The sequence below is a fragment of the Mobula hypostoma genome, chromosome 3, assembly GCF_963921235.1.
Source record: "Mobula hypostoma chromosome 3, sMobHyp1.1, whole genome shotgun sequence".
Classification (NCBI taxonomy): domain Eukaryota; kingdom Metazoa; phylum Chordata; class Chondrichthyes; order Myliobatiformes; family Myliobatidae; genus Mobula; species Mobula hypostoma.
The window spans coordinates 173,658,876-173,677,955 of record NC_086099.1 but is presented as its reverse complement, the minus strand read 5'-3'; the positions used below and the strand labels follow the sequence as shown (position 1 = coordinate 173,677,955).

At 39.2% G+C, this 19,080-nt stretch overlaps 1 protein-coding gene across 3 annotated transcripts in view; it reads left to right on the top strand.

The window, feature by feature from the left end:
• cdk14 (cyclin dependent kinase 14) overlaps positions 1–19,080 on the top strand; it is a 648,395-nt gene that overhangs the window by 414,610 nt on the left and 214,705 nt on the right. For all 3 annotated transcript variants that reach the window (XM_063044119.1, XM_063044121.1, XM_063044120.1), the window contains one exon: positions 6,740–6,803. In XM_063044119.1, coding sequence (XP_062900189.1) covers positions 6,740–6,803 — 64 coding nt within the window. The remainder of the gene's footprint in view (positions 1–6,739; positions 6,804–19,080) is intronic.

Genomic DNA, 19,080 nt, shown 5'->3' with positions numbered 1-19,080 from the left:
AAAGAAGACATATCCTGTGAAATCAGAGGGAAGTCTAACTTATCTAAAAAATCATTCATATATTTAGAATCTCGAGGAGACTCTGATTGGTATAAAGAAGAATAAAAATCACAAAAGGTTTGATTAATCCCCACATGATCCAATATCAATCGATCATTTTGGTTATAAATCTGATTGATTTGAGATTTAACATAATTAGATTTCAATTGATTAGCCAGCAGCTTGCCAATTTTATCACTGTGAACATAAAAATCACTTCTTGTTTTCTTTAATTGGTTTACAATCGAGGACGAGAGTAGTAAACTGTGTTCCATTTGAAGTTCAGTTCTTTGTTTGTATAGCTCCTCAGAAGGAGCCATAACATATTTCTTATCAATTTCTTTAATCTTGTCCACAATTACCATCTCCTCCTGCTTCTGTTTCTTCCTCAAAGCAACGGAATACGAAATAATCTGACCCCGAATATAGGCTTTAAAAGTGTCCCAAAGAGTGTTAACCGAAATATCTTCTGTATGGTTAATTGTAAAAAAAAGCTCAATCTGTTCATTCATAAAATTAACAAAGTCCGAGTCCTGAAGCAACAGCGAATTAAAACGCCATTGTCTATTGTTTGGTATATTGGCCATAATTTTAATAGGAAGCTTAAGTGGAGCATGATCCGAAATGGTTATAGAATCATAATCACATTTAATCACTGAAGGAATGAGACGAGAATCAATGAAAAAATAATCAATTCTTGAATAGGAATGATGAACATGTGAAAAGAAGGAAAAATCTTTTTCCTGAGGATGCAGAAAACGCCAAATGTCCGTCGACCCAGAATCAGAAAGGAAAAAATTAATCAAATTTGCAGATTTATTAGGTAAAGTCCGTAAAGGAGCCGAACGGTCCAAAGCTGGAGATAAACAGGTATTAAGATCTCCGCCCCAAATCAATGAAAACTCGTTCAAATTCGGAAACTGATCAAACAATGATTTATAAAATTCCGGACAATCCATATTAGGAGCATAAACATTAACCAAAACTACTTTTTTATTAAATAATAAACCACTAACCAATAAAAATCTACCATTCGGATCAGAGATAATATCCTGTTGTATAAAAGTAACTGAGGAGTCTATAAAAATAGAGACGCCTCGAATCTTAGCATTGGAGTTCGAATGAAATTGTTGTCCCTTCCAAAATTTGAAAAAACGTAGTCTGTCCCCCCTCCGTACATGGGTCTCTTGTAAAAATAAAATTTGTGCTTTAAGTCTCCGGAACACTTTAAAAACTTTTTTCCTTTTAATAGGATGATTAAGACCATTAGTATTCCAGGAGACAAAATTAATAATAGACTCCATAAATCCTAAAGTCAACCCATAACAAGGAGGATTGACAATAGGCGCGACCCACAGACCCGGAGAGGAAACAGAACATACAAAAGATACCGGGGAAAAGGACGTAACCAATACTTCAATAATGTATATAGCCCAAAGAGAAACAAACTAAAACGTGAAGCCCCTCCCACCGCCCCCCACCCCAGGACCCCAAGGCGAAATCTAAAGCAGACCCGCCAGAAAGAAGCAAGCGCTAAAACTACCCCCATGACTTCCGGTATACGCTCCCTAAAAAAAAGGTATAAATATGAAAAGGATCAGCTAATTGTAAAACAGTAAAAAAAATAAGTAAAAAAAAGTTAGCTCAATTAAAATACACACAGAACAGAACAAAAGCCGGAAAGTATATATTAAAAAAAAACCACAATAAACCTCAAACTCATGAATAGACACAGCAACAAAAAAAATAGGATTATTAACATAAAATGATTATAAAAAGCAAAACAGAATAAAATTTAAAAAAAACTACAAAATTTAAGGCCGCACAGGAAATACGTAAGATGACAAAAGGGAAGTAACCACCCAGAATCCCCTGGAAAAAGAAAGAAATGACGCAGTTAAAAAGAAAGTTTAGCAGCCATATTAAGAAATCGAAAGTAAACTTTTCTGCCCAAATAGGGCACAGAAAAGTTAAAACCAACCAATTCACAGCCTCCGATCAACGGAGAAAATTAAAAAAAAGGCAATTAAGATGTTGAAGATGAAAGTTGATCCAGATAACTCTGGGCATCCGATGGAGAATCAAAAAAACGAAGAGCTCCATCTAACATGCGAATCCTTAGACGTGCAGGGTACAGCAGCGCTGGTCTTAAATCCATCTTATAGAATTCCGACATCACGGATCTGTAACGGACCCGTTGGTCCCAGATTGGTTTACTGAAATCTTCCACGAATCGGAACTTAAGATCCGAAAAATCAATGAAACCTTTAGATCGAGCGAATCGAAACAGTCTCTCCTTGTCTTGAAAGTAATGAAAACGTAAGATAACATGCCTAGGTCTATCTGACCTAGACGAGTATGATGGGATTCTGTGAACACGATCCAGTAGCGGTGGTTGGTCAGGAAATACAGTAGGGAATGCATCTTTTAAAAGTTGAGAGAAATATTTCATAGGGTTGTTAGCTTCCACGGCTTCCCTGACGCCAATCATTCGTAAATTCTGCCGTCGCATTCTAGATTCCAAGTCAGAGTTTTTAAAAGTCAAAAAGTCAAGTTTCTTCTTCATTACATTAATTGTTTCTTCGACTTTCCCCATCTTAAGCTCACTTTGTTGCGCGGATTTTTGAAGACCAGATATAGCCGACTGATGTTCCGCAATACATGTTTGCATCTTATCAATTAAATCGGCAATTTTCTGGAAATTAGTTGAGATTTCCATATGAATCAGGTCTTTAACAGAGCCCATAATTTCTGTACGAATCATCTCCCTAACAGAGGTTGAAATTTCCCTCTGAATTAACTCCGATATAGCTTCCAAAGTCACCGGTGATTCAGTCGGAGGGAGATCCGTAGCTTTCGGTTTAACCGGAGGTTTACCATCCTTGCCGTCTTTCCCGTTCTTAGACATAGCCGATCTCAGTATCATCCAATTGTCAGAGAATTCAGTTTAATTCAAAGTATTGTAAAAATTGATGCCTTAATAGTTAATTAAAGTATAGCTGACCATAGAGAGAAAAAACTCAGAGGTAATGGAGCGAGTCAAGAACGCGACTTCACTCCATGAGCGCTACCGGAAGTCTCCCAACAAAGCCATCTATTCCATCATCTAAATCATTGATATACAGCTGAAAAAGAAGTGGTCCTAACACTGACCCGTGAAACCCCACTAGTCACTGGCAGAGAACCAGAAAAGGATCCATTTATTCCCACTCGCTGCCTCCTACTGGTCAGCCAATGCTCTAACCATGGCAGTAACTTTCCTGCAATACCATGGGCTCTTAACTTGGTAAGCAGCCTCACGTGTTGCACCTTGTTAAAGGCCTTCTGAAAATCCAAATCTACAACATCCGCTGCATCCCCTTTATCTATCCTACTTGTAATCTTCTCAAAGTATTCCCTTAAGGAAACCATGCTGACTTTGTACTGTCTTGTCCTGTGTCACCAACTACTCTATCACCTCATCCTTAGCAATTGACTCTAACATCTTCCCAACCACTGAGGTCAGGCTAATTTATCAATAATTTCCTTTCTGTTGCTTCCCTCCTTTCTTAAAGTGTGGAGTGACAGTTGCAATTTTCCAGTCCTCCAGAACCATGCCAGAGTCCAATGATTCTTGAAAGATCATTACTAACGCCTCCACAATCTCTACCACTACCTCTTTCACAACTCTAGGATGCAGTTCATCTGGTCAGGGTGACTTATGCACCTTTAGGTCTTTCAGCTTTTTGAGCACCTTCTCCCTTATAATAGTAACTGCTTTCATTTCTCTTCCCTCGCACCCTTCAGCATCTGGCACACTGAAGATAATGCTTCCACATTGAAGACTGATGCAAAATACTCATTTGGTTCAGCTGCCATCTCCTTGTCCCCTTTTATTATTTCTCTGTCTTCATTTTGTAGCAGACCTATATCCATTTTCATCTCTTTTATTTTTTATATACTTTAAAAAGCTTAGCCTGCTTGTGTTTTTGGCCTGTGACTTTCCAAGAATCCTGTCCCAGTCTGCATCAGAAAGAAGCCTTTGTTGCTGCTCTGTCAACTTTACACTGCTAATCACCCCCTGAATAGTTTTATTACAGTATTACTGTTTCTCTCATCGTACCCTTGATCCACTGATTTACTCTTAAATTATATTTAATATTATGGGTGTTGTGTTAGGATAATATCAATTTACCAACTCCATATTGTTATTGACCTGTATACTGACATATTTATCCTAGGCACTGCAAACTTACTTATATGATTATTTTTATTCTGACATCTTCTCGCTGCCTTTCCAATCCTGATGAAGGGTCTTGGCTAATTGTTTATTCATTTCCATAGATGCCTGACCTGCTGAGTTCTTCCAGCATTTTGTGTGTGTTGCTCAGGATTTCCAGCATCTTTAGAATTTCTTGTGTTTATTATTGATATGATAAAATTCTAACATTAATACTGTAATTCTTTATGATGTGGATGAATAATCTTAATTCATTCAGTTAGTCCATCTAATTATTTTAACACCCTATTCTCTACCATTCACCGGCCCTCTATTGCCTTCTTTGCTCCCTTACCCTTCTGTCCTCTACCCTCTATGCTGCACTTCCCCTCACCCATTTCCCATTTTCTTAGACCTATTTCATCACTGTTCCAGTTATTTCCATCCTTTAGCTCTCCTTGACATGAAGAGTGCATTGAGTTGAGGTTCCTGATCTAAATGCCAAAGGTAATCAAAGAAATTGACTTGAAAAATGAAAATAATTTTACAGAGCATACACCCTGCCATGTGGCCCCTTCATTTAACGGATGAGATGAATATGAAACAAGAGTTTAAAAACAAATAAAACAGAAGGAAGAGAATAAATTAAAAACAAAGACCATGTCTGTTCCATTTTTCCACTGTGGGAAACATAAGGTCAGAATCAGATTTAAAATCACCGGCATATGCCATGAAATTTGCTGTCTTTGCGACAGCAGCACAATGCAATACATAATAATAGGGAAAATAGAATAATAGAATTACTATATATATTAGTTAAATTAAATAAGTAGTGCAAAAATAAAAATAAAATAGTAGTGAGGTGGTATTCATGGGTTCAATGACCATTCAGAAATCGGATGGCAGAGGGGAAGCTCCTGAATCACTGAGCGTGTCTTTCCTTCCTGATGGTCGCAATAAGAACAAGGCATGTCCTGTGTGATGGGGGTCGTTAATGATGACAGCCCCTTATTTTGAGGCATTGTTCCTCAAAGAGGTCCTGGGTACTATGGAGGCTTGTGCCATGATGGGGCTGAGTAAGTTTACCACTCTCTGCAACTTATTTTGATCCCGTGCAATAGCCCTCCCCTACACCAGACAGTGGAGCAGCCGGTTAGAATGCTGTCCATGGTAAATCTGTAGAAATTTGCATGTGTCTTTGGTGACATACCAAATCTCCTCAAGCTCCACTGCCGTGCCCTAATGTTACACACTAGATTTGTTTATATTCTGCAGTTCTCTTAAGTCTGTCCTTGTGGATGTACTAATCGGTCTGCAGTTTAATTCTGAAGAGTGATTTTTCAGGACTGCCACAGTTCAAAGTGTTTCTGCAGGTAAAAATGAATGATTGTTGAGGGAATGTAATGCTGGGAAATTTGTTCAACAGCTCTCTCTAGAGGTAAATGCACTATCCTGCAAAAGAATGGAAGTATGGTATACAATGCATATTTTCTGCCTCAATCCTTGCCCTTAATTTGTATTCTGACAATTTATGATAATCCTATATAGACTCTATTTATTTATTTATTTTGCATCCATTTGCCTTTCACCGGACTTGTTGAAATGAGAGTGCTTGAAATAGTAAGTCTGGTTGCTGATCCTTCATCAGTGCTGTGTAGCTGACCCCCTAACTGTCCGGTGCCAGCTTCCAGCAAGTGTATACGAGTAACTGAAGGTGGCACAAGTTCTGATATTCTCTGGCAAAAACCTTTCACTGGACATTTCAATTTTTGACTTAATTATTTTTTTACTTGTTTATTTTTCATGATGCCAAAGTTGCTGCAAGAAAAAAGTTTATTATCTGTCCCAATTTGCCTTTCGAGAGGCTGCAGTGCATGTCTGCAGTCTTTGTAAATATATTCTCACAGTAGGGCCAATGAAAAACAATGATCCATTTCACAGTCAGAACGGTGCATGATTTGGAGGGGAACCTGCAGATGGTGGTGTTCCCATTCACCTGCTACCCTTGACCTTATTGGTGCCAAAGTTTGCAGATTTGGAAGATGCTTTCAGAGTAAGTGTGTGGGAATTAATGTGCAAGCAACTTAGTGACTTCAACTTAGTGACTTAAGTGTCACTCCATCTCTTCAGTTTGATCAGGACAAAGAATAGAAGAGATAACAGTATCACAACGATATTTCTATTTTTGGCTGGTTGAAATTGTATTTGATGCTAAAGTCAAGTTGATAGCAGCATCTAAGTATTGAATTTTTTTAACTTCAATTATAACGTGCATTTATAAAGCATTGTTAATATAATAAAATGCCCCAGTGACTTTGGTAAATAGTTTGAGGAAAATGTGGCAATTACTGACAATTTAAATATTAAACCAGGGGAAAGCTGCATATGGCAGAACTGGAAACAAAACCTTTCTATGTAACTAGCATGCACCGTTACACAGTTTTATCAAGTGTGAACGATATAATTATAGATGAACTACAGCTTTTTTTCTTTTAATTACAGGTTTTGGGAACTCCAACAGAGGAAACCTGGCCTGGAGTTAGCTCTTTGCCGTACTTGAAAACAGGTATTCACATACCAATTTGCTGCAATTATAGGCTGCTTGTCTTTCTTCTAAATTAACCATGTAAACACCTCAGTGTTGGAGTTGCAATAGAAAGCCTGGATTGGAGACTATGTTTTATAAGGATGGGTTGAGTGAGTTAGGGCTTTTCTCACTAGAGCGAAGGAGGATGTGAGGTGACTTGATGAAAAGATGCACAGCTTGAGAGCACTGCCAATGAATTTTTTTCCGGAGCGGAAATTGCTAATGTGATGCTTTTACCAGGATGCTGCCTGGATTGGAGCACATGTGAGGTTGGACAAACTTGAGTGTTTTTCTCTGGAGCAGCAGAGCCTGAGGGGAGATCTGCCAGAGATTTATAATATTAGGAGAGGCATAGATAGAGTAGACACACAGTATTTTCCCCGAGCATTGAAATACCTTAATACCAGAGGACATATATTTAAAGTGAGAGTAGGTAATTTCAAAGAATATATGAGGAGCATTTTTTTTTTGCAGAGAATGGTGGGTGCCTGGAATCCTGATGAAAGATCTCAGCCTGAAACGTCGACTACTTACTCTTTTCCATAGATGTGGCCTGGTCTGCTAGGTTCCTTCAGTGCTTTGTGTGTGTTGCTTGGATTCCCAGCATCTGCAGATTTTCTCATGTTTGTGATTACTAATTTATTTGGTTTGGTACAACATTGTGGGCTGAAGGACCTTTTACTGGGCCCTTTACTGTGCTGTACCATTCTATTTTCTATGACGGGGCATAATTTTAAGGTGATTGTTTGAAAGTATGGAGGGAGATGTCAGAGGTAAGTTTTGTTTTTACACAGAAAGTGGTGAGTGGATGAGGCAGGTACACTAGGGACATTTAAGAATCTCTTAGGCACGTGAATGATAGAAAATGGAGGGCTTTGTAGAGTAGGTTAAAAGGTTAGCACAACAACTTGGCCCGAGGGACCTGTAGTGTGCTGCCATGTTCCATGTGTTATGTAAGTGTTACAGAGAGAGTACAAGAGCAACTTGAGGAATGGTAACCCATGGAGATGGAGATGGATCTACTTCTGTCCCAAGGAGAGGAGAGTCTGGCATTTTTTTGTGGGAAGGTGAACAATAATTTGGGGGAGGGATTGGCCCTCACCCCACTTCACTGTCTTCATCCTGGAATTATTTTTATATTTGAAACATCACTTGAAAGCCTCAGGACATACAACCCTCTCTCCAATACCACGTGACTTTGTCCTTGTCAAATCACGGATTTCTACACTTGCACATTGTGACGAGCCAAGACAGCACCTCCAGCCCCAGCACAAACTGCTTATGTGGGCAGCAATTCCTCTCCCCTTCCGAGCAACAGTTCAGGCTTTTCACTGCCTGAACCACCTGTTTGGTGTTGAGGAGAACATTTGACCCACACGTTTCCATAATAACCTCTGGCTATTTCTATCTTTGTCAATGTCAACTGCCTCAACCCTCTTCAGCCCCTCTCCAAAGCCCTCACGGATGTCTTCTTGATCTCCTGTTTTAACTATGTGATGGTTCTCCTGTGAACCTTAACATCTTCCACTTTCCGTAAACTTTATCTTGTTTAAAACTCTGCTGCAGATGACAAATTCCTCTCTTATGAATTAGCTGATCTCAAAGCTCCAGTTTGTAGTTATATTTGAATCTCATTATGGTTTTTGCCCCTCCCTCTCACTGAACCACTATCCACTCCTTATCTCTTCATTTCTGCTTTCCTCTGGCTCTGGCCACATTTAATTCACACATTTCCATTACCGCCTTCTCTTCCCCACAAAGCATGACAGACCCAGCCATCCTCTAGGTACCAAACCTTAGCTCATCTTCTGATTCTTCCTCTACCAAGGGCAAGCTTCACCATATAGACCAGATACATTCCCTCTGCCGGAGTGTAGCGGTTAACGTAACGCTATTACAGCGCCAACGGCCTGGGTTCATTTCCCACCGCTGACTGTAAGGAGTTTGTACATTCTCCCTGTGGCCATCTGGGTTTCCTCTGGGCATTCTGGTCTCCTCCGACATTCCAACGACAGGCAGGTTAGTAGGTTAATTGGTCAGTGTGGACTTGTTGGGCAGGGAGGGTTGTTTCCGTGCTGTATCTCTAAATAAAAGTAAAGCAGCCAGTATCACCAACTCTCCATCCCTTGAAACAGGCCTACAACGTACTTCACATAGATTTTACTCATGACAAAGAGCAAGGTCATTTAGCCTACCCAGTCCTTGGAGCAATGTCACCAATCCTGTTCTCTTGCTTCTTTTCCTGTAACTCATTCTTTCTCATGTGTCTGTGAACCCTCATCCTGAAATTCCTTCCACTTACCTTCCCTAAGGGGTAATGAACCTACCAATATGTCAGTGGGACATGGGAGGAAACCAGAGCAGCTGGGTGAAAAAAAAATCCCACAAAGTCACGGCGAGGACAGGCAAAGTCTCTGCAGAGAACACTGAGGTTGGGTTGGGACATGAGCCACTGGTGCTATGAGGCAGCGGCCAGCAGCACTACTGTCCGCATCACTGCCGCCAACTTTCACCAAATCTCTGCAACACGCACGACATGCTGGAGGAACTCAGCAGGCCAGGCAACAGCAATGGAAAAGAGTAAGTGGTTGGCGTTTTGGGCCAAGGCACTTCATCAGGACTCAAAGATGGAGTTCACCAAATCTCTGTCCTCAGGACACAACCCTATCGCTAATCTCCTGCTCTCCATCATTCAAGGTATTGCTTTATTCCACATGACAAACTCCCACTCTTGGGAATAATCCTCCCCCACCATTCCCAGGGGAGAGCCACAGCCTGCGTGTTGATATAACAAGCACAGAAGGAGACTATTTAGCCCATCAATCCCACAAACATGAGGAAATCTGTAGATTCTGGAAATCCAAAGCAACACACACAAAATACTGGAGGAATTCAGCGGGCCAGGCAGCCTCTATGGAAAGGAGTAAACAGCTGACGTTTTGGGCCGAGACCCTTCACCAGGCCCATGCTGGTTACCACCGGATCAATTCTATTGATCCCATGTTCAGGTTTTCCTTATTTCCCTATATCCCTATATTCTCTATCTGATCTGCCCTTTGATTCTCCATGTCACTAACAACAGCAGAGGATTGTTTACAATCACCAGTTCACTCACAGTACCCGAGCAGAAAAACCTGCACTGTCACGGAGAGAGGGTGCAAACGCCTCACAGCCTTGCACCCAAGATCAGGAATGAATAATCATATTGATGCAATTACAAAGAAGGCACAACAGCAGCTATATTTCACTTGGAGTTTGAGGAGACTTAGTATGCCAACAAAGACACCTGCAAATTTCTGCAGACGTACTGTGGAGAGCATTCTAACTTGTTGCATTACTGTCTGATATGGAGGGTCCACTGCACAGGATCAGAAAAAGCTGCAGAAATTTGTAAACTTAGTCAGCTTCATCATGGACACCAACCTCCGTAGTATCCAGGACATCTTCAAGGAGCGATGTCTCAAAAAAGCAGCATCCATCAAAAAGACCCCCAGTGCCCAGGACATGCCCTCTTCCTATTGCTATCATCAAGGAGGAGGTACAGGAGCCTGAAGACACACACTCAACAATTCAGGAACAGCTTCTTCCCCTCTGCCATCAGATTTCTGAATGGACAATGAATCCATGAACACGATTTCACTATTTTTCCTCTTTTTTTGCACGACTTACTTTTTTAATATATACTTACTGTAATTAGTATGTTTTTAAAATTAATATGTACTTCAATATATTGCTGCTGCAGAACAACAAATTTCAAGATACATGCCAGTGATATTAAACCTGATTCTGATTCTGGTGTTGTTCGGGAGCATCCCATGGGTTAGTTTTTATATGGACTGCCATAGCGAATGCTGTCTGTGAGCAAGAGAAATATGTGGGCATATCCTCCCAGAAAGCCACAAATGTCAGCTGTCAAATTTAAACCAAGGTACATAGTTTCACATTCACACTGCAATGTTTTGAGCTTCGCACTCAGTGGGAACACCTACTTAGGTAGAGCAGCGCCTGAGTTGGCCTGGTTGGCGTTATTTATGTGCATCCACAAGCTTAAACATGTTCGGGTAGGCAACTTCTAAGCAGGTTGAGAGCAAAAGGAACCATCTTTGACTGTGTTCTCAAACACTACTATGTAAATTAAAACATCTGCTGACGAAAAAAAAGATTAAAGAGAGTAATTCCTCTCAAGCTGATTTAAATCAATTCTTAATTGAATCAAATTTCAAACTAGTGCAATCATCCCTTTCCACAATGCGTGCCTTCTTATTTTACTGGGTCCTGTGAATTAATTTGTTGAATAATGGATTTCCATGTAAAATTATATCAAAATGACTGAAAATCATGGTAGGTTGTATCACTATGGGAAATGTATGAATTATGAAGCAGAAGAGAATATTTCTAAGAGTTTGAATGAATATCTGAATGGTTTTACAATTGAGATTATAAACTTTAGATTTGCAGAGTGAATATTTTTCTAGTTCTGATGGTATCCTTTTTAACAATTCTTTAAAATACTGTTGCCAGCTGTCTGAGAACTTGCAGTATCCCATAATTAGCAGCAGATGGCAATAAATACCAGGGAATTTCTTTCCCTTCTTTAGGATGAACTCTCAAACAATATTGATAAAATTTGCTTTCAATGTTAAACCTGTTTGTTCTGTATACACACTTACATATTAAAACTGAAATGTAATTATCCTGAAACAATTTTTTTGAAAAATGTAATTTCTTAGACAATTGTGGGCTTACACCTCCATATAGTATTTTCCAAGTCCTAGGTATTCTGCATCTCTACCCGCTCTCTGCCAAATGTGTGTGTGTTTATATTAGATGGACACACAGACGCGCGCGCACACGCACGCACACACACACACACACACCTATCCACCCCTTTTCCATTGCTATGTATGCCCTTCCTATGATTGTTACACTTTTATATTTTGCACATCTATTTAAGAAAACATAACATGTCTTGGACAAATTAAAATGGAAAAAGGAAGAGCTACATTTATCTAGTGTACGTATATTTATTTAATTCAGTTATACAGGCCATTGGTAAGATCATATGTGCAATGCCAGTTACTGGTCTGCTTATTGAGGAAAGAATGTTAATACATCCCAGAAACAGTTCAGTGAAGGTTTACTGGGTTGGTCTCTGGAATTGGCAGGATTTCTGCTAAGGTTGGAAAAATGTAGCTTTTATCTGCTAAAGTTTAAGGGGAGTGCATGGGAACTTAAATGAGAAATTTGGGACCCTGAGAGAACTTGATAAGGTTGATGTGGAGAGGATTATTTTCCTTGTGGGAGAGCCCATCAGTGGTTCACTGTTTAAAAATAACAGGTCACTATTAACACAGGAATTAGATGCATTTTCTTCAACAAATGTGAGTCATTGGAACTTCCTTAATCAAAAACAGAGTCTGAATATTTTTTTAAGGTCGACATACATTGACAGAGAAAAAGGTTAAAGATTACTGGGGTCATTTCTGAATACAGGGTTAAGGTTGTAATTACATTAGCTGAGATCTCAGTAAATGTGGAGCAGGCTTGAGTGGCCAAGTGGCTTTCTGGTCCTAATTCTTATTGTGTTGCACCTTTGGCTGTGAAACACTCCAAGGGACTTTACTGTATATAAACTGTGGGTACCATTGTAAGATAGGGAGAAAACAGTTTCTACTCAGCGAAGTCTCTCAAACAACAGTTTGATGTTGTGATGACGGTAGAGAGCTGAATTTGAGCATGGCTCTACGATAACGTGAATTATCCTTGATGAATACTGTTCATATGTGCAGTTCACAAAGCCAGACTTGCAAGGTGTTTCTTGCAGGTTTTTTTTTCAGTTTTGATTTTCATTTTGTATCTTACAAAGCTTCCTTACGTTATCTTGTGTCCATTCCTATAAAGTAAGAAATTGCAAAAGAAAACCCGTCTGACATGGTGGCTCTACCTAGATGAAAGTACAACATTTTTAAGATTTATGGGTAGTATTTATCAATTTAAAGATTAAAGAAAAACTGTAGTGCTGGAAATTTAAAATAAAAACAGAAAATGCTGGAAATGATCAAAAGGACAGCCTGCATTAGTGGGAGTAAATTATACCGGATGACCAGATAACTTGTTTACAGTTTATCCCCATAGCCAATCCAGATTTATGTTGTCAGAGACATCACACCTCTACCATCATTCTTGCAGCTTAACAAGCTTCTTTGATCTCTTTCCCATCTCTGGCAAAGGGTTTTCAACCTGAAACATTAATCCTTTTTCTCTTTCCACTGATGTGGCCTGAGCTTTTGAGTATTCCTGGCATTTTCTGGTTTTGTCAGTATGGTTCTCATAGATTATTCTTCACAGTGAAATAATCAATGAGCTGATAAATAACTCTAAGGATACTTCTTAATAGTAGAGTGAGTCCGGTTTCAGATTTATACTGCCAAAATTTTACACTTCTAGTTATTGCCATCAGAATCCAAGAAAAATTATCATAATTTCTTTTTATTAGCTGAAGTAAGCAACAAGCTTATAGAAACCTAGTCAATAGAATAAGCTCTTACAAGAGAAAGGTTTACTTATTTGTGTAGCTCATAAATGAATGTGGTGAATTGTTAAACCACATTTGAACTTTGACAGTGGTTAACTTTAATCAATAATTGCAGATTGTTAATCATTGCAGATTAAAATTCAGAGCACGCCCAGTACCGAAACTGTTTCCCACAAGTGTATTGTTGCATGCCATGAAATCAAGAGGAGTTTAAAAAAAAACTGGAATTGAAGAGGAAGTGGTTGTGTGATGAATCTGGTGTTTGACTTAAACTGAAATTTAATACTCACTTATTATTTACTATGGGCTATTATTTGGCATATTGGCATTGAAGGTCAGCACAGCTTGAACCTGTCACTGGGACATGGAGATTTTGTCACATTTACAATTGTGATTATTTGGGCATGGAGATATTTTATTATGCGGGTTTGAACTCCCTTCTGTTTCATGTGCTAAAGTTATTTAATTTGGACTACAGTCAAATGTTTAATACTGAAATAAAATAGAAAACTGCACTGCCCACCCCCCTAGAGCACTGTAGCATGGATTTGCAAATGTATTCAAGTTAAAAGTTAGCTTCATCATAGACCTAAAGTGGCTCCATTGCCTCTTACTAACTCCATCTGATATCTTTTTCCTGCCTCCACCACACCTTTCATTGAATGTAAGTTTATTAAGTTAAATAACAGATTGGTTCAAATTAAGCTTTTAGATAGAACAGTCATGTAACAATCGCTTCATTGTGTTCAATGGAATGTGATCAACAACTAGAAAACAATCTGACTGCTAACTCATTATTGTGTCTTTTCTCATGCACCAAACTGATTAGTTGATCATGAAGTTAGAAAAAAAGCATTATGTTCAGGGCAGAGTTTGTCATTACGACACTAATGCAGTTAAATACGTATAAGTTTGGAAGCAGCTTTGGGTAGCTTGGTAGAACAATGCACAAAGCAAAAAATATTGTTGAAGTTCTAGCATGTTAATTGTTCTGAAGATCAAATTAACTATTAAGTAATGTACACAGAATGCTGGAGGATCACAGCAGGCCAGGCAGCATATCCAGCATCTGCAGATTTTCTCTTGTATTTAGTAATGTGTAGTCTTGATTAAGTTCAACAGTTTTTTTTACATTATGGTGTTTATACCTAAAAATAACTGAGGAAATGTAATGATCATGCCATTAAATGGATGACCCCATTAGTAACCTGAATATTTCTAAGTTAACCACAACTTCCAAACGTTGCTATAATAACCTTATAATTTAGAATTGTATAAAATGGTATCCTTTGAAGCTTTCAAGACATATATTTATTTTAAAATACCGTTCCCAAAAACAATATACTCTGACTTAATGCACATCATATTTTCTTAGTTTTAGACAAGAAGCCTGACTTTGTGTAATTACTGGGATTTAGCTAGACTAGTCAGCAGACATACCCCCCAAAATCAGAGTGGTGCTACATTGATGATCTGCTAGAAGTTAACAAAGATTGGATTGTGAAGCTTTTGGGAGAAAGAAAGATGTTTCATTGTGCTGATCAACTTGAATGTTCTGAGAATCTAATGGAAAGTGAAGGTCATTCTTGCATGTTTGCACTAGTGCAGATAATGAAGTGCCTTCATCTGAGGATCAGTGGCTTAGTAGTTTGAAAGCCATTGACCTTCTCAGAGATTATTTACTGTGGTAACCTAACACAGCAGTTCATAGCAAAAACCTAACTTCATCAGAGGGTATTTACATCAGTGAAGTAGGTTTGTTTCTGGAGTTTTTTTTAAATAATTGAAAGTCAATCACTGTGTTCAACACCACTATGGAGTTTTTCATGTTACATTGTGATCTATTGATGGACAAATAGCACAGGATGAAGCAACCTTGAGCTATTTTGAAGGCTACAGTAATAACTTTCACAGCATCATATTGAGTTTTAGGAATCAGATTTTCAGTATTTCACTTTGCCCAATGGGACCTGGCTGTTAACATTTTTATCTTTAGAATCCCTCATTCTACAGAAACATAGAGAGTTGGTAGGTGATTTTCTCCCAGGATCTTGCTCTGTAACCAAGCAATAGAACCAAATTGATTTGCCCTCCGAATTTTAATTTGTTTTTTCCTAGAAGACATGAATTTGCTCAGCATGAATGGCTGCTGTCAAGATCCATGGCCAATTACTAGAGTAAATTTTAATCCTGCATCATTTGACAAATTTATGTGATGCTGAGCAATTTGATTTAGGATTTCTAACAAGGGAGAATCTGCAGATGCTGAAAATCCAAGCAACGCACAAAATGCTGGAGGAACTCAGCATTTCTAAAGTATGTTTGTAACCATTAACCTGGGTTTAAAAATGTGTTTCCTGTGTATTTTGTGTCCAAAGCTGATAGCCTTTAATGAGGTAAAAAAGGAATATGGTAACAACAACACTTCTTTCCTGTTGAGGTTGTTGGCAGGTCACCACAGGTTGTATTGCAGAGACAATAAAATGAATAACCAAAGGTTTTCTGTCCAAGGGCACAGACTATAAACTCATGGTGGCAATATTAAATTTGTATAAGACTGCAGGCAAAATTGGAATACAATGATGAATCTTAGTGATGTTATATGGCAAATTTATAAGCAAAAAGGTAGACAAAAGGTAGGCGCTGGTGAAACCTCACTTGGAGTACTGTGGGGAGTTTTGGTCTCCTTATTTAAGAAAGGATGTGCTGACGTTGGAGAGGGTACAGAGAAGATTCACTAGAATGATTCCGGGAATGAGAGGGTTAACGTAGGAGGAACGTTTGTCCGCTCTTGGACTGTATTCCTTGGAGTTTAGAAGAATGAGGAGAGACCTCATAGAAACATTTCGAATGTTGGAAGGCATGGACAGAGTAGATGTGGCAAAGTTGTTTCCCATGATTGGGGGAGTCTAGTATGAGAGGGCGTGACTTAAGGATTGAAGAGCACCTATTCAGAACAGAAATGTGAAGAAATTTTTTTAGCCAGAGGGTGGTGAATCTATGGAATTTGTTGCCACGGGTGGCAGTGGAGGCCAAGTCATTGGGTGTATTTAAGGCAGAGATTGATAGGTATCTGAGAAGCCAGGGCATCAAAGGTTATGGTGAGAAGGCGGGGGAGTGGGACTAAATGGGAGAATGGATCAGCTCATGATAAAATGACGGAGCAGATTCGATGGGCCGAATGGCCGACTTCTGCTCCTTTGTCTTATGGTCTTATGATTGTGTAGTTGTTGGAATTAATTCATTATTGACATAAGTACTGAAATACAGTGAAAAGTTTGCCTTGCATACTATTCATACAGATCAAATCATATCACATTGAGGTAGAACGAGTTCTAATATTGAAAACTGAGAATTGAGATAACTAATGAAGATAATGAAGGCGGCTTTAAAGTTGTGATGGGTCAGAGTAATCAATCACTTGTTAGCAGTATGTTATAAACTCTCAAATTTAATTTGGATAACAAAGGAATTATAGGGAATGCTAGAAAGCATTCTTGTTGGTTAGCAGGTGAGCAGATTCCATGACTATTTTCAGAGCATAATAGCTGCTTAGAAAGAGAAACACTACAAGGATATGAGAATGGGATTAGATTAAATGTTTCACGTGGTGGAAAGTAACCCTGCCCTGTGATGCCAAAACCTAATTTACAGAAGTAACTACACTTTCAATTTTATTGCACATTCCATCAACATCAAGCATTTCCTAAGTTAAAAGTTAATCTGAAATCTCCATCAGAAAGTGCATTTTAATTTGTAAAACATTAATGATGAACTTCGTAACAGTTAACATAGCTTGAGGGAGCTGGTATCAATAAGTGATTGATTGCACTATTATTTTCCTCCAGGAACGTATTTCTGGCTATAAAAAAGATAAATGCCATTATTTATTAGAAGCTAATATTTAATAAGTGATGGAGTGAGACCTGACTTAGAGATTCTGGTACAGCTGTACAAGAAAATTAAAATATGAAAACACCAATGTATAAATTTTTCTAAGAATATCCTAACAGGATAGACAATATAAATTCAATTTTGCAGATACTGCTTATGGGCTTATTTCCAATTATCAGCAAAGTAATGGATAGTGTCAACAGACATTGCCATACAGATGGACGTTTGAGTTTAAGCACTCTCATTAGGCTCCAGGATTACTTCCTTCAATACTTAATCCAGTGTAGAACAAAGTCAATCAGTCCATCAGGGCCTCACTAGATCTCAGCAAAGCAATCCCATCAGTCCCTATTGCCACAATAGGTCTAAAGCGGATGCAGTCTCACTGGCTGTTCACTCAGCCTTGGATCACTGGACAATATCAATACCTGTGTCAGACTGCTGTTTATTGACTACAGCTCGGTGTTCAATACAATTGTACACTCCATTTTAATCAACAGGCTCCTGGACCTGCCCCTCTGTAACTCCCTCTGCAACTGGATCCTTGACTTCCTCACAGGGAGACCACCATCTGCGCTGATCGGAGATAACATCCCTTTGTCACTGACAACCAACACTTGTGCACCTCAAGAATGCGTGTTTAGCTCACTTCTCTACTCTCTCTACACCCACGATTATGTAGTGAGGCACAGCTCAAATACCATCTGTAAATTAGTTAACAGCACAACTATTGTTGACAGAATTTCAGAATGTGATGAGGTGGCGTACAGGGGCAAGGTATAGCTGTTCGAGTGGTGTCGCAGCAACAACCTTCCACTCAACGTCAGTAAGACCGAGGAATTGATTGTGGACTTCAGGGAAGGGAAAGTCAAGGAGACATGCACTGGTCCTCATCGAAGGATCAGAAGTGGGAAGGGTAAGCAGTTTCAAGTTACTGGATGTCAGCATCTGAGGATCTATTCTGGGCCCAGTACATTGATGCAGTTACAAAGAAGACACGACAGTGAGTGTATTTCATTAAGAGGTTGAGCGTCACCAAAGACACTCTCAAATTTATGCAGATACACATGGAGAGCATTCTAACTGGTTGTATCACCAGCTGGTATGGAGGGGCCACTGCACAGGATCAGTAAAAGCTTTAGAAAGTTGTAAACTCAGCCAGATCCATCATGGGCAGTAGCCTCCCCAACATCCCGGATACCTTCAAAAGATGATGCCTTCAAAAAGGTGGTATCCATCATTAAAGACCTCTGATCATCGAGATCATGTCCTCTTCTCATTGCTGCCACCAAGGAGGAGGTAAAAGAGCCTGAAGACACACACTCAACACTTCAGGAACAGCTCATCCCCTCTGCCGTCTGCCATGAACACTACCTCAGTATTTTTCCTCTCTTTTTCCACTTCTTATTTAATTACATTTTGATATAATTTATAGTTTTTTATTATGTATTGCAATGTACTGCTAAAACAAAACAAATTTCACAACACGTGCCAGTGATATTAATCCTGATTCCCATTCTCATTACACTTTCCTTCCCCCCCATATGAACTTACATTCCCATACAAGCCCACCAACATCTCTTCAGTTCATTTGCCATTTACCTACATTGAGAAAGTCATTTACATTAGTTGGGTTGTAGGAGGAAGTTGGAACACCCAGCAGAAACCCCACATGGTCACAGGGGTGATGCACAAACTCCATGTGGACACGATCAAATCTGGCCACCTGGAGCTGTGAACAAAGGCATCAACGGCTGTCCCACCATGCCACTGTTCAATCATGAACTGAACGGCGGATCAAAGACTGCAGTAGCTTCCCTCAAAGCA